Raw genomic sequence first — 17,192 nt, 5'->3', positions numbered from 1 at the left:
TCATGGGGGAAAACCAGCGTTTCTCAAATTGGGAGTCTGGACCCAAAAGGGAGTTGCAGGAGGGTCGCAAGGTTATTTTCGGGGGGTTGCGGTATTGCCACCCTTACTTCTGCGCTGCCTTAAGAGCTGGGTGGCCAGAGAGTGGTGGCTGCTGACTGAGGCCCAGCTCTGCAGGCAGCAGCGCGGAAGAAAGGGTGGCAATACCATACCATGGCATCCTTACTTCTGCACTACTGCTGCTGGCAGCAACTCTACCTTCAGAGCTGGGATCCCAGCCAGCAGTCACCGCTCTCCAGCTCTGAAGGCAGCGCCACCTCCAGCGCAGAAGTAAGGGTAGCACCTATAATAACCTTGCGACCGCCCCCCCACACAACTCCTTTTTGGGTCAGGACCCCTACACTTACAATACCTTGAAATTTCAGATTGAAATATCTGAAATTATGAAATATTTTTAAAATCCTATGACCGTGAAATTGACCAAAATGAGCCATGAGATTTCCTGCATATACAAGAATATGACAAACTGCTGATCTAATAGCATAATCTCAACTAAAGGACAAACGGTGAAATTACCTCCTTTTATTTTTATTGAAAAGACTTCAAAAGCCATATTCCAATCTCTTATAGGAAGCATGTTAGATCCCAATTCCTGATTATTCTGGCTTTGCAACAGTGTGAATAATCCTGAGTATGCAGAACAGGGTGCAGACAGGGTCCATGCCTGCTTTCCAGTCACAGAACTGCCAGAACTGCTCAGGAGACCAAGAACTCAAATAAACTTCACATCTCCAGACAGCCCTTCTGCATCTCCACAGGTCAGTGCCATCACGCACCTGTACTAACCGCTTCAGAAATGCAACATTAGGAGAGAAGTGGTCCAGAGAGATCATTTAAGTGCCATCACAACCAAAGAAGAAAAATGAACCTTTGAGACCTGGGCTCAGTAAACTGGAGGGATGGTATACTCTTCCCTGAGCCTTTTTCTCTCAGCTGCAATGTTTTTATTCAGGTATGTACATTATATGGGTACTAAGAAGTCTTCACGCATGTTCTGTTTATCTGTAATAGCAATACCAGGTGGTTCCACAGACGACAGTAATTACGCAGGAGATGGAGGTGTTATTTGGCCCAACGGTTCATCCTTCCCTCCCAGCCAGTAGCTCCACTTTGGAACTATAAAATAGTATTGTTCTTTGAGCCACACAAACTCCATGTGTGACTGTCAGTCATGAGACCTGTCACTACAGGATCAGTAGGCATGTGCACAGCTTTTAGCCATCAAACCCTCAAGGCCAGGAGCCGCATCACAGTCTTTTGGGAGGGAGCTACAATTTGATTTGTGTGTGGGTGGTGTGTGGAGCCCCAAATCACAAGATTTAATTCTTCAAGATACCAGCACACATAGCACTCCACATACAGAATCAGGCAGGACCAAGGAGTTCAGCGCCATGTCACTGAGCAGGGCTGGAACAGGATTTGGCCCTAAATTTGGTTTAGTCTTTTGGGAAGGAAAAAGGAGAGTAAGGGTGAACCTGCTGTGTTTTGCTTTGCTCACATACTTCCTCAAAATTTTCAAAAATTGTGTGATTTGCTGCATTTGAATGATATCAGCTGTGTCCACTCACCTCATGGTTACATTTAATGATTATGTATTGATATCATAAACAATATGAAATCTTAATTTAAAATAATAAACCTGAGTGATTTATATTGCTTGTACTTTACATGGTAAAGGGGGATTTCAAGGTGGGAAAATACGTTTTGTTTATGGAATTTAGTGCCTCAGAGGCTTGTAGTTGTAGATTAGATTTTGTAAGTTCCTTAATGGATTCTTTTCCCATATAAAGATATTTATATCATGATCATGTCACTATTCATAATTTGTGTTTCTACTCAGTGCATTACTTAACTAAATTAAACATTAGTTTACAAAATGACATTATGTAAGAACCAAAAACAAAGCAAAACTTTGTCCAACAATGTACCTAATTATTTTAAAGGACATAATGTATACACAAAAACTATATTTTTACTGTTTATGAGTTTGTTTACACAAAGCCATAATACTTTGTAATATCATAAAAAATTTCACAACAGCTTAGTTATGACAGAAACAGAAAACTGTGACTGAAGGTGACAAATAAAAGTTAACCCACTCCTTCTATTTTAAACAGCCTAATTAAGGTTGCACATATATTATATACACACACACACGCAAATTCAGTGGAAGCCAAATATAGAGACGTGTTCTTATACTGAATTTCTCTATCACTTCCTTACTGCAGAAAGAAGAAATCTCCTGTCTTAATGTATGGATTGATCTGCAGTTTTCTGTACGCGGTTTCACCACATCAGAAGTGAACAGGCAGCAGGAAAAATTACATGCCTGAACAAATATATTATTTCAGTTCCCATATTTTTAAAACAGCAGAATTTTTTTGTATATATCCTAGTGAGATCTGGTGGGGAGGAGGCTGCAATCCTTTGGCAAGACAGATCACAACCAGCCACAGGAGGTGCAACAAGAATCTGCTGAGATCCATAGCCAACTAATGAGAGATGGGAGCACGTACAAAACTTCCCAGATTGGTCACTCTCTTTCCTTTGCTGGATGACTAAAAACAGTTTTAACAAGATGTGTGAGTAAAATAGCTACAGACTCTTCATTTAATTGAATTTTTTTTTAACAATCCTACCTTCTTTATCTGTAGCAGGTGCGCCCAAAGCAAAATCAACATCTCCAACCCTGTCTGGACTGCTAAACACCGACATGCCTTTTGTATTGTTTGGAGAAGGTTTTTCTACATTTTTCCAGTTGGCATACTCAGAAAGTTGTTTACCAAGACTACCCATAGACAGAAAGAAAACACATTAGGGAAATAGTAATGTGACATTTAAATATATAATATTTACTATAAACAGTAACATCCATTATTCATGGTGAGATCTAAAAAGATAATGTACAATATTTCACTGTATTAGAGGCTACTGGTACAATTTTAACTGTAAACTAACATTTTAAATATATATTTTAATAATTTAGATACCTAACCTGCAATCTGATCTGCATCGGCAGACCCTTAAACATGCATGGAGTTCCTCTGATGTCAATGCAGCTCCTCAAATACAGATCAAATTGCAGGATCATAATCTTGTTGTGACGGGATTTTCTTGGTGTGAGTTAATGGAGAATGTGGATAAAATTTTCTAGAGCATATAATTGACTTTTATTGGGATTTAGGCACTTTTGAAACCTTTAGGCAATTAAAGAATAAAGACTTTCTAATGTTTAAAAAAAAAAAGGTCTAACAAACCTAAACTATTTATATAGGAAGTACACCTCTACCCCGATATAACGCAACCCGATATAACACGAATTCTGATATAACACGATAAAGCAGTGCTCCGGGGGGGCGGGGCTGCGCACTCCGGCGGATCAAAGCAAGTTCGATATAACGCGGTTTCACCTATAACGTGGTAAGATTTTTTGGCTCCCGAGGACCGCGTTATATTGAGGTAGAGGTGTATTAACAGGTTTGCAAGTCTTTTCCATGTAAATATCAGAAACAAAACAATAATCATTACAATAGTGAGCTTTTGTTTAAAGAGACATTATACAGGAATATAGTTATCAGATGACTCTATTTAACAGGGTGTTACCATATTATAGAGCAGGGGTCGGCAACCTTTCAGAAGGTGTGTGCTGAGTCTTCATTTTTTCACTCTAATTTAAGGTTTCGCGTGCCAGTAACAAATTTTAACGTTTTTAGAAGGTCTCTTTTTATAAGTCTATAATATATAACTAAACTATTGTTGTATGTAAAGTAAATAGGTTTTAAAAACGTTTAAGAAGCTTCATTTAAAATTAAATTAAAATGTAGAGCCCCCAGACTGGTGGCCAGGACCCGGGCAGTGTGAGTGCCACTGAAAATCAGCTCGTATGCCGTCTTTGGCACGCGTGCCATAGGTTGCCTACCCCGTTATAGAGTATCATTACAACACCTACGACATGCTGTTCCTAGTGACTATTAAATTGAGTGAAATCTCTGATGACACATATTTAACAGGCCAGGCATGTCTATCAAATCTTAATATTTGAAAAAAATTACAGGTGTGCTGGGGTGTTATGCAGCTGAATGTACTTTGAGTATTGAATAAAAAGATATACAAATATCTAAGAATCTATTTGTTCTCTATTTTGCTGGGTACATAATTGGTGTTAATTTTTCATAACAACCACCTCTCATATTTTTTGAACCATTCCTCTATGGTTGGACTATTTTTATTTTTCCAAGGAATGGCTATCAGTAGCCAAGCAGCTACTAGCAGATGAGAGATTAATTCTTCATTTCCTTCAGTGTGATCATTTCTGCAAGAATCTTCAAGAGGACTACCAAAGTATCATTTGGTAATAAATATCCAACAATTTGTGATATTTGCTTACAGATTGAATTCCAATACTCTCTAATGACTGGACATGTCCACAATATATACATAAAATCTCCTCTTTTACCACAATTTATCCAACATTATCCCAATTCAATCTCTATATATTTTTTACCTGACTGGTGTGAGGTACCATTGAAACAGTAATTCAAAGGAAATTTCTTTTATTGTGCTTCAGACTGAGCGTGCTGGTCCCCTTTTGCAGATCAAACCCCATTCCTCTGGGGTAATTTGCCTACCCAGGTCCTTTTTCTAGTGTGTTATATAAAGTCTTTTTTTTTTTTTAGAAAAGCTGTCTGCAAAGATATAAATTAGGGCTGTCGATTAATCGCAGTTAACTCACTTGATTAATTGAAAAAAATTTATGATTTAAAAAATTAATTGCGATTAATCGCAGTTTTAATCGCATTGTTAAGCAATAGAATACCAATTGAAATTTATTAATTTTTTTGGATGTTTTTCTACCTCTTCAAATATATGGATTTCAATTACAACACAGAATACAAAGTGTACACTGCTCACTTTATATTATTTTTTATTACAAATATTTGAACTGTAAAAATAATAAAAGAAACAGTATTTTTCAATTCACCTCATACAAGTACCGTAGTCCAATCTCTTTATCGTAAAAGTGCAACTTACAAATGAAGGGGTTTTTTGGTTACATAACTGCACTCAAAAACAAAACAATGTAAAACTTTAGAGCCTACAAATCCACTCAGTCCTACCTCTCGTTCAGCCAATCGCCAAGACAAACAAATTTGATTACATTTACGGGAGATAATGCTGCCCACTTCTTATTTACATTGTCACCAGAAAGTGAGAACAGGCATTCGTATGGGACTTTTGTAGCCGGCACTGCAAGGTATTTACGTGCCAGATATGCTAAACATTTGTAGGCCCCTTCGTGTTTCGGCCACCATTCCAGAGGACATGTTTCCAAGCTGATGACGTTCATTAAAAAAATAATGCATAAATTACATTTGTGACTGAACTCTTTGGGGGAGAATTGTAGGTCTCCGGCTCGATTTTACCCTAATTCTGCCATATATTTCATGTTACTGTAGTTTCAGATGATGACTCAGCACATGTTGTTCACTTTAAGAACACTTTCGCTGCAGATTTGACAAAACGCAAAGAAGGTACCAATGTGAGGTTTCTAAAGATAGCTACAGCACTCGACCCAAGGTTTAAGAATCTGAAGTGCCTTTCGATATCTGATGGGCCATCAGCCCTGTCTGGCTTTTCCATTGCTGTACCTGAAATGTTAGCAGCGGGCGTCACCCAAAGTAGCATAGTTGATATACAGATACATAGTCCTAACTTCAGATACAGAAATTATACAGGCATACAGATTGGATAATCACATACAGTAAATTATAACCTTTCCAGTGATACCTTACAAGACCCATCTAGCATAAAGTACATCTCAGTTATATCATATTCATATCATAAGCATATTTTCATAAAGAATATGGAGTGCAACATCACAGACTTGTAGGCTCTAAAGTTTTACATTTTTTTATTTTTGAATACAGTTTTTTTGGTACATAATTCTACATTTGTAAGCTCAACTTTCATTATAAAGAAGATTGCATTACAGTACTTGTAATTGGTGAATTGAAAAATACTATTTCTTTTGTTTTTTACAGTGCAAACATTTGTAATAAAAAATATAAAGTGAGCACTGTACACTTTGTATTCTGTGTTATAATTGAAATCAATATATTTGAAAATGTAGAAAACATCCAAAAATATTTAAAATATTTAATCTTTTTAATCACGTAATTAATCGCGATTAATTTTTGGAATCTCTTGACAGCCCCAATATAAATTAGTTATAATTTTTTTTTAATTGACCAGATGCTGCTACTCCTATTAAATTTAGCTTTCTATACAAAACAGCTGTTCTAAATGTTGAGAAACATAATGCCTAATTTGAAAGCATTGGTACCATAAGAGAGCAGGCCAGTTAAAGTTAGTTTTGATCTCTAAATAAGTTAGAAAAGTTTCTTCATGGAATAGCAGGCCAACCTTATATATTTCATGGCTCTCCTAATCCTTAAAGCTCTCTCATTCATGATTTTGGTTAAGATCTGGATTATTTGCAATGGGTGTCATCAGTGAGGGAAAATAATTTATCTCCTATCATAAATCCATAAAGTAGCCTTTGCTAAAAGATGTGTATAAATTTCTGGAGGGCATAATTTTTTATTAATCATTGGTAGCCAAAACAATGTTTACATGGCCAAAATTTTCTTATTCAACAAAGACCCAGTGTTTGGCTGGGTTAGAAAGCCCTCAATACACAATTTCTTTGAGCTGGTTGGCTTGACAGTACCATAGAATATTTGGAACAGGTAGCACAGCCCGTTTAATGGGTCTGTACAAAGTATCTGCATTCACTCTTGGTCTTTTCTTATTCCACATAAATTCCAACAACCCCATGACAAAGCCCTGGCTGGGATGATTTAGTTGGTGTTGGTCCTGCTTTGAGCAGGGGATTGGACTAGATGACCTCCCAAGGTCTGTTCCACCCCTAATAATCTATGATTCTTTGAAAATCTGGCTGGGGTCTAATCTGGGATGATCACAGAAAGATTTGGAAACAAGCTATCCTTGGCAAAATGTTAATTTTGACTGGGCTGTTCTTCCCAAAAAAAGAAATTGCATGCTTCCACCAGCACTCCAGATCTTTTTTCATTTGCTGAAGTAGTGGTTTGACATTTAAATCTTGGAGCTCTTCTAGGCTGTTTGAGATCTAAATGTCCAGGTATCTTATATAATTTGTTGCTCATGTGTACAAAAATGTTTTCTAAAGGAATTACTTTTCAGAATCTGGCAAATTTTTAGCTAGCATTTCAGATTTGGCATAATTTACTTTAAATCCAGATGCTTTCTCAAAGTCATGGATTTCTTTAGAAACTAATTTTAGGGAAATATTTGGTTTAGATAAAAAAAATAATATTACATCATCTGCATATGAAGCTATTTTCTGATGCGTTCCTGCAAGTTTAATTCTTATGATAGATTTATTTGTCCTTATTCTCTGTGCAAAAGGATTGATAGCGAGTGCAAAAGTAAAGGAGAAAACAGACATCCCTGCTTAGTCCCTCTGTGCAACTGAAACAAGATTTAACCCCATTTTGTTGACATTTTGTAACAAACGTATGATGAGGAGGCTTCATATGTAGTAATAATTTAGTCTCTGATATTTACCCAGCAAGGATTTGTAAACCTGTTAAAACTTCAACAAATTTTTTTACTTCTTTAAAAAAAAAAAAAACCTAAGTGTTATTGTCTCAATGCCATGAGGAATGCCTAATTCTGAAATGGCAAGAAACCCTACAAAACACTGGGAACTGAGGAGGTCAGTAAGGGCAGTAAATGCTACCTGGAGCAGCCAGATACCCCAGGGATCTTAGGAAGCCTGCAAGAGCCTCTGATAGGGGTAGATGATTAAAACTTTATGGATATATTTATTCTTTTCTAGGAAAATAGGAATTTCCATACTAGATCAGACCAGTGTTTCAGTGCCCTGTCTCTGACAGTGGCCAGTTCTTGCAGACAACCATGGAATTGCCATCCTTAAGGGTTCAGAGTAGCAGCCGTGTTAGTCTGTATCCGCAAAAATAACAGGAGTTATTTTAAGAAAATCCTTAAGGGAATTTTCTTCCTAATACCCATCAGCTACTGGTTGGCTTATGTCCTGAAACATGACAATACAACCTTTTCAAAAATGTATCTTATCTAATCTGTGCATGTTCTCATTCACGTCTAATCTTTTTTAACCTTACTAAGCTCTTGGCCTCAATGATCTATTGTAGCAATGAGTTCTACAGGTTAATTATATTAGTTGTTGAGGTTGAGATGGAGAACTGACAGATGACATCCAGATGTAATGCTGAATGATTTAACTGCTTATTTCCTTGCTTTTTAGGTTTTGTATTGCACAATATGCAGTCTAGCAACTTAAATTCCAATTTAACAAAGGTTTTTTTGTGGAGGAATACCTCAAGATTTTTAAATAAATACATATGAATATTGTATGTTCTATCAACATGGAACTTTCAACTGTCTTTTGACAAGTTATCATGCCAAATTTGAAGACTAAATTCAATCACTGAGGCGTGAAACAGAATCATAGAATCATAGACTTTAAGGTCAGCAGGGACCATTATGATCATCTAGTCTGACCTCCTGCACAGGGCAGGCCACAGAATCTCACCCACCCACTCCAATGGCTCAGACACAGGTTTGATACAGAAGTCCTCAAATTCTTTTTCAAACTTGAAATAAAAATTTCAATACATCATTGAACTATGGAGTTGCTACCAAGGATTCCATTATCAAATCTACAGTTTTGAAAGAGGGGTAAAAACTTACCTAGAGTATCCACCAATAAGAGCATGGTCCTCAGATGTCCATCCATTTATATCTTTATGGGAAACGTCAGCACCGTACTGAAGGAGAACTTTTATTAAACTAAGCTCTCCTCCAGAGGCAGCAATCATGAGGGGTGTTCTAAAACAACCACAAGACGACATTTAACATATCAATTTATATGATCTTTCACCTTAATTTTTTTAATCCCTATTTGTTCTCAAAACATAATTATTCTCTTTCTTCCTAGCGCAAGTTAAACAAAATCAAAACAAGACACCCAAAAAATTCAGACTCAAGCGTAAACAGAAGGGAAAATAAACTACTGCACTCAGTCTTCTTACAAGTTAGTATAACACTAACAATATAGAAGATATGTTTGAATTAGGGAATTTTCCAAAAAATTCTTACTTCTACTAACACTAATTCAACTCACTACTAGGCCTACCACCAGTCTGGTACTACCAGTGGGAATTCTTTCCTAAAAGTCTCTTTATAGAAAAAGAATGGCTGCAGAAGTCAGTGGAAGAGGACTTATTAGATCAGGAGCGGGCAAACTTTTTGGACGGGGGCAACATCTGGGTGGGGAAATTGTATGCAGGGCAGGGGGTTGGGGTGCGTGAGGGGGTGTGGGAGGGGAACCGGTGTGCAGGAAGGGGCTCAGAGCAAGGGATTGGGGCAGAGGAGGGGTGCGGGGTGTATGAGGGGGCTCAGGGAAGGGGGTTGGGGTGCAGAAGGGGTGCAGGGTATGCGAGGGGGCTCAGGGAAGGGGTGCAGAAGGGGTGCAGGGTATGCGAGGGGGCTCAGGGAAGGGGTGCAGGAGGAGTGCGGACTGCGGGAGGAGGCTCAGGGCAGGGGGTTGGGGTGCAGGGGTGCGGCAGGGGGCTCAGGGCAGGGGGTTGGGGTGCACAGGGGTCCAGGGTGCAGCAGGGGGCTCAGGGCAGGGGGTTGGGATGCAGGAGGGGTGCGGGTGTACGAGGGGGCTCAGGGCAGGAAGTTGTGGTGCAGGAGGGGTGCGAGGTGCAGGCGGGGTGCGAGGTGCAGGCGGGGACTTAGAGCAGGGAGTTGGGGGGGCAGGGTACAAGAGGGGTTCGGGCTCTGGCCCGGCACCGCTTACCTCAAGCGGCTCTGGCGCGCACTGGGGCCAGGGCACGCCTGCCCTGTCCCTGGCCCCGTGCCGCTCCCAGAAGTGTTGTGGCCCCTGGGGAAGGCGGGGCCGGAGGGCTCCATGTGTGCTGCCCTTGCCGTGCTTCCAGGTACCTCCCCTGAAGCTCCCATTGGCCGCGGTTCCCCCTTTCCCGGCCAACAGGAGCTGTGGAGGGCGGTGCCTGGAGGCAACGCATGGAGCCCTCTGCCCCCCGGCCTGGGGGCTGCAGGGACGTTGTGCCGGTGGCGCCGCGGGCTGGATCCAAAGCCCTGAGGGGCCGGATCCAGCCCGCGGGCCGTAGTTTGCCCACCCCTGTATTAGATGATGAACCCAAGATAAGAACAATAGTTCAGTTTCCAGAAGTCAATATGAAAGGAGTTTGCATACTTGGCTGTTTACTTAACAACATTTATAGTGCTCTCCCATACCCGTAATCAAGCAGATTGTAAGAATATTAAGGGGATGTATTATAGCCATACCATTTTTGAATGTGCAATGAAACAGATATAGGAACTGAAATTTCACCAAGGAAAAATCTTTCTTCACAAATACTGAATATGGCTTCCAAGTAGACTACTTTCTGACAGGAAACCAAGAAGCTCTTCTTTTTATCACATAGACATACTCATTTTACATGGCATGTATTCTGCAAACTGCAGACTCCTTCTGCACTTATTACTGCACAGGCACAAATAATATGGCAGCCAACCCACAGAAATATAATTTCTCAGAGAGGATTTACTCTATTTTGCACTTGAAGTGAGATATAGTCAATCACAAGTCTGGTTTAGGGAGACCTGCCAGCAGCAAAATATACATGATTTTGCACTAGCAGACTAAATCCACATTGGGAAGATGATCACTTGTGAGCTGCACATGCTAGGATCATTCCTTCTACTAAGTCTTCATTAGGATACCACGACATGTGTATCAAGGGCACACACAGCAAGCTGTTAAAGAACTGAAGTTGCTGCAAGAATGAAGTCCGGCTCTCCTAGGCCTTACTATGCAGTAAAAGAACTCCTAACCATCCAGAATTGGGGTTTCTTCCACTTGCTGGAAAAGGGAAGCATCTAAGATAAGTGTCAATTAATCCCCTGATCAGAATTTGATATAATCTGAATTCCTTATTCATGCAATCACCTTCTGCTAAAAATAAACCTTGCTGGGCTAATTAATACAAAATTGGAGGATTACACATTTTAAAATGTATTTGTAATGGTTATTCATGACCATGGTTATTCTCAAAAGTAGACATCTAGCAAGAAAGAAGCTAAGGGACAGATTCTTTTCCACTTTGTGCCACACCACCAGTGGAATCTAGTATAGCCAGAATAATCCAGATTTTGCTTAGATGGCATAGGTTTTCTTACAAAACAGCACTTCCCTCATGCAGATCTAGCAAGGAAGCGTAGCCAAGGCCAGAGGAAAGTGGGTGGATTCAGATCATTCCACATCACACTGATCATTGGGCTGTTTGCAGGCTTTAACGTACCTTTTTTACAGACATCTTTGATCTGTGCTTTGTGAAGATCAGCTACACCAGAGGACCTGCCTCTGTATTACTTTTGTAACGTCCACAATTTTGGGCTACTGCTTATTCTGTAGATTAGTCAAGAATAGTTTGACCTATACTTTACCTTTTAGACTTGTCTCTAGCATGTACATCGGCTCCTTTTCTAAGAAGAAACTGTACCATCTCTTGGTGATTTTCAGTTATAGCAATAGTAAGTGGTGTATATCCCTCCTATGGAATAAAGATAAATGATTTTTTCCGTAGGATGTATTGTGCACATGCACACACTCCTACTTTCTATTTAAAATAAAAGTTAGATTTTATATGATTAATAACTAAAAAGAGACAATGTGGATGAGGTAATATCTTTTCTTGGTGGAAGAAACAAGCTTTTGAGATACAAAGAGCTCTTTGGTTGGTGAAAGAGACAACCTTCAGAAGAGATCTGTGTAGCTCAAAAGCCTGTCTCTTTCACCAACAGGAGTTGATCCAATAAAAGATATTATCTCACCCACCTTGTCTCTAATATCCTGGGACCAACACAGCTACAACACCCTGCTGATAACTGAAGGATTTTTTTTTTAAAAAAAGAGAACGTTGCAATCATAAAATCTGCTAACACAACACTGTACACTGAAATAAAACATTATTATCTATACAACACACATAGCTCAGGCCACAGTGGCACAAAATTCCCCATACTGATCCACTAAAGTTCCTCATCCTTGATAGTAGGGTAAAGCTGGTAGGCAGGTTCACTGTCCAAGCTCATCTAATTGATATAATCTATGGTGAGACTGCCAACAAAATAATAATGGTAGGTTTTGTGATGTGTATACTTTCCACTTAAAGCTTGACAGAGACCAAAAATTAAATTTTACATATGCCATTGCACATGTAACATAACATAACACATTTGATCACTAAAATCTTATTCACACTAGTGAAAAAACTTCATAATTTAAAATTTTTGAATTCTGAGGAACTTTAGACAACACAGAAGCTGCAAATCCTAAATTTCTATACTACTTTAGAATGTACTGAGATCAGACTATCAAGACTGATCTTTACATAATTTGATTCTTTAGACAAGCATCCCTGTCCCAGCTCCAATGACCTATCGCTAACTTTGACCAAGTACTATGTGATAGAATAATTACTTTGCAAATTGCTGCATATAAAATAAAATGTCTGAGCATGAGGTTATTTTTTTATTCCCAAATTCAGTTTACAGTATCTTGTTGAAGCTTGTATTTTCCTCGATGACACCACAGACACAGAAACTAAGGAAAGATTCAGTTCTTATTTTTCAATCTTTCAATTTCAAGATTTTATAGATGCCCTCTTTTATTCAGAAGAGTAGTCATCTTGCTTCCTTATTTACACTGCTATTATAGAGATATAACTCCATCAATTTCAATGGAGTTACTCCATATTTACAACAGTTTAAATTAGAGCAGACAGATCATTCATGTTTAGAGTCCGTTGGGCTATCTGAAAGATGTATATATTCATTTTGTTTCTTTTCACTGGATATTAATAAAAAACTCTAAAAATATTAAAAACACCTTTAGTATATTATGATAGTACCCAAATGCCCCAACATTGAATGTTTTACAAATACAATGGTAGACATGGTCCATGCTTCTAAAAATTACAGCCTAGGATAAAACAAGACACAGCCAGTAATGAACATTAGGAGGGGAAAAACTAACTGTATTACTGTATAGCAGTATAAAAATTAACAAGGTCCCAGCTTGATAGTACCATATAATTTAACTTTTTTGTTTGTTTTTGATTTTATTTAAAATAATCATTAAAAACAATTTCTACCAAATCATAACACCTGGCGCTCACTTAACATTTCCCACTTCTATCCTCATAAAAGTGACCTGGACTTGCTTATTATGTTTATACTATTTGTTGGTCTGGCTAGAACGTGGAAAAATGATCTGCAACTGCCTCTCTACCAAACATACTTGTTTCCTTTCATGAAAAAGAACTAACAAACTATCCCCACAACTCCTTTAGACAATGTACATAAAGCCCTATTTCCTCTGGGATGCCTTCCGCACTGAGGCTTGAGAGTTCTCCCATCCCCTCTACTACAGTTCAGGGCTAGGGATGGGTCCTTGCAGGTATCATATACCAGCAGAGGAAAAGGTTCTTTGATTAATATGGAGCATATACTTTGATAACTCTGCAATTCAGAATGGCAAAAGCGCTACTGACAACAGTCCATAAATTACACCACTATTCCTCCCCTCTCCAACTGTAACATCACCCGCACCAGCCAGGCAATCTCCCAACCTCATAAAGCAGATTACAGTCTGGAACTGCTAATATCATCAAAGTTCCTGAGGTTGTAAAGACACCACCTTTTAGCTTCTGGAAGGGGAAGGGGGCTGCTGGGGCCATGTGCCCCCAAGGATATGGTTCTGTGGAAGGACCACAAAAGCTGCGGTCTCAGTTATTAGGCCAGGTGTATACTGCAAACTTTCATCAGCACAGCTACATCAGTTAGCGGTGTGATCCCAGACTGACATCGTTTTGCAGGCAAAAGCTTCAAGTGTAGACACAGTTATACCAGCAGAACTGTGCATTTGCCAGTACAGCTTATTTCGCTCGAGGAGGGAAAGGAAGCGCAACTTTGCTGGTATAATCTGTGTCCACACTAGCAGCCCTTTGCCAATATAGTGTACCAGCAAAGCTTTCCTAGCATAGACCTGGTGTTAATTCTTTACCCTGATCCCTGGTGCTGCTGGCAGCTCTGCTGCTGAATTTCCCTTTTCTGTGGGATTCTGGCAACTTCTTAAAAGGGCCAGCCCCCAAAGAGGCTGAAGTTGATTCCTTTTTTGTGGTACCAGCAACTTATTTATGGGTCCTTATTTGAAGGCCAAAATTATTTAAAAATATATCCATGTAAGTTTACATTTTTAGAAAGTTCATCAGATTAATCTGCTTCAATGTGATAAAAATGTAAATTACTAATTACTTAATTTTTTTATTTATTAATTAAATAATCAGATAAGCTGGGATTTAAGTGGCTGTACATGATAAAATAAATTCTAGGTCACACCAAATGACACATCCCTGTTACTGTCAGACTATTCTGAAGGAGATGGGTCAGGCTTCTTGCTGACCTGAAGCTTCATTCTTGAACAGCATGCTGCCACACCTCACATCCCTACTCCACTTGCATTTTGTATATGGAGTTTAAACAAGGAGCAGGATTTTGACTGACTGTACATGACAAAATAACTCTTGGGTTACCCCAAGTGATATGTCGCCACAAAAGTTAAACTGTTCTGATGTAGCTGAGACATGGAACTCCCTTACTTGAAACTTTTCTTTGTGAAAAATTATGGCCGATACCACCAGCCTCCTCCACTGACCCCAAAGCATACACGCCCTTTAGCAGGGTAACAGGAGGGGCAAACAGGGCAGTTTCAGAGGGTGAAGTTGTAGATCCTAGGCTTGCAGGTAGAAGGACTTGGCAAGTCCTGTATTTGTTCCATCTGTTTGTTCTTCGTGAGGGTTCTGTGGCTGGGCTGTATGCTCTTGAACTGGCCAAGTGAGACAAGTCTGTTTGTGTCTCAAGGAGGGCCTTGTCACTGGGACTGTTGGGGCTTTGAACAGAACAAGGGTTTGCAATCTCTGAGTGGTTATTCCATCCTTGTTTGTGAGGGAGGAAGCTCAGCATTGTGTCTTAGTATGTAAGTCAGTTGCCAGGTGAACTGGAGTGGCAAACCAGTTTTGGTGGGAGTTTGGAGAAGGAGTATGATTGCTGTTTTAGGGATGACTACACCAGTTAGCAGATATGGATTATGAGAGAACTGCTGTGACCTGCCTTGGATGTGCTATATTTCCTTTCTGCTGGAAGACAGAATAGATTTCTGATGTACGCAATGCAAGCTGGTGCCCATACTGGAGGAGAAAATACGTGGTCTGGAAGCGTAAATTGAAACCTCACTCATCTTGTCTCTAGAAGTATCAAAACATTTTCAGATACTTAGCCAGTCAACGACAAAAGAACTTCTTTGGAGAAATGGAACAGAAAGCTTACAGAGATCACACTTGATGGGTGGTATCCTTGCAGTATAAAATAAACAGCAACCAAGAGAGGTTCTTCAACCATTCTAAGAATTCAAACAATCATAACTGATTATTCCACATTAAGAAGAATGGACAGAAAATTCAGCAAGGGACACAAGGACAATAGGACAGTGTGCTATTTCCATGGAGTGATGATATGAGATGTAATAGCAGGATTAGACAGGATTATGAGGTTGTCTGGCAAGTCTCCACTGCTGATGATACATGCTGGAACCAATAAACTCAGCATCACATGGAATTACTGAGATATAGAAGACCTCAGGCATCTTGGAAGGGAGCAGAAGAAAAAGAAAGTGATCTTCTTGGAGATCTACCAATCCAATAAGTGAGAGAAGGCGGAAAATACTGGAAAAGAACTGTTGGCTACACAATTGGTGTGAGGCTGAAGGTTTTGGTTTTGTGAAACACTAGGCCACATTCCAGTGGAGAGGGGGCTGTACACATAGGATGGCCTGCATCTCACAAGTAGGGTGCTAGCCTTGGTTGGAAACTAGCTGGAGCAGCTACGAGGGCATTAAACAACTAACACAAGTGGAAGGTGCTAAGAAGGAAAACACGGTACAAAAGTTAAACTCAAGATGGCACAAACAAACTAAACTGATGTGGCAACACAACAAGATGACATTTTTTAATTGCTTCTATACCCATGCTACCAAGTAAGAGGAATCAGAAACTCTCATTGATGAGAAAAAAATTACATAATTGGCATTACTGAAACTTGGAGGGAATGGTGGGATTGGCTATAACCTGTTTAGGAAGACTAGAGTGGGTTAAAGAAGGGGAGCAGGTGGCACTCGATAAAGACCATGATGTAGTCTGGTGAGAGTCGGTTACATGTTGCTGAATGAAATCACAGAACAGGATGAGTTACTCCTTACGGGTGCTTAATGCATTGACATAAATGGTGCTATTATGGGGGAGTTCAATTTGGGAGACATATGCTGGAGGTTTCACGCAGCTAGTAATAAAACATCATTCCAGCTATTAAAAGTTTAGAAAATTATCATCTATAATTAACACAGAAGGTATTACACCCAACATGAAGTAACTATTTGGGTTCTCATTATGACAGATAAAGATGAATTAGTCACTGGGCTGGATGTTGGTGGTTGGTTAGAGACCAGTGATCATGACCTGATTACATTCAATATGGATAAACAGAAGATTGTCTCAACTATTAATATATATAATTGACGCTTCAAGAGGGCTAATCTCTCAAAGCTGAGGAAAATTATGAATGAAACCGATTGGGAGGGAAAAAAAGAATTTTTTTTCATGAAAATTGGGAGATCTTTAAGAAGAGTTTATTAGATGGACAAAATGCCATGCTTAAGAAGGAGGACAACTTTGATTAAAAGTCCTTCCTGGTTCACTGTCGAAGTGGAGGCAGCAATTAGAAATAAAAGCCAGCATATGACTTAGAAAAAAGGGGAAATTAGAAGTTATGAAGTGTAGAAAATTGAGAAGGGATGCTAGAGACATCAGGGAAAAATCTATGGCTGGCAGGGCTAAGGACAATAAGGAGTTTATAAAAGATATTAAGAACTAAAAAAAAAAAATCTAGCAATGGTATTGGGGTAAAGG

General features: G+C 39.3%; 1 protein-coding gene across 1 annotated transcript in view; it reads right to left on the bottom strand.

Moving 5' to 3' along the window:
• Positions 1 to 17,192, bottom strand: part of ANKRD26 (ankyrin repeat domain containing 26) — a 173,887-nt gene that overhangs the window by 142,660 nt on the left and 14,035 nt on the right. Inside the window, exons 4-6 of the mRNA XM_065405700.1 lie at positions 11,617 to 11,723; positions 8,833 to 8,970; positions 2,697 to 2,845 (exon numbers count right to left, since the gene is read on the bottom strand). Coding sequence (XP_065261772.1) covers positions 2,697 to 2,845; positions 8,833 to 8,970; positions 11,617 to 11,723 — 394 coding nt within the window. The remainder of the gene's footprint in view (positions 1 to 2,696; positions 2,846 to 8,832; positions 8,971 to 11,616; positions 11,724 to 17,192) is intronic.

This window comes from Emys orbicularis, chromosome 1 (genome assembly GCF_028017835.1).
Source record: "Emys orbicularis isolate rEmyOrb1 chromosome 1, rEmyOrb1.hap1, whole genome shotgun sequence".
Taxonomy (NCBI): Eukaryota; Metazoa; Chordata; order Testudines; family Emydidae; genus Emys; species Emys orbicularis.
The sequence above is the reverse complement of the archived record's forward strand: the minus strand, read 5'-3'. Positions and strand labels throughout refer to the sequence as shown.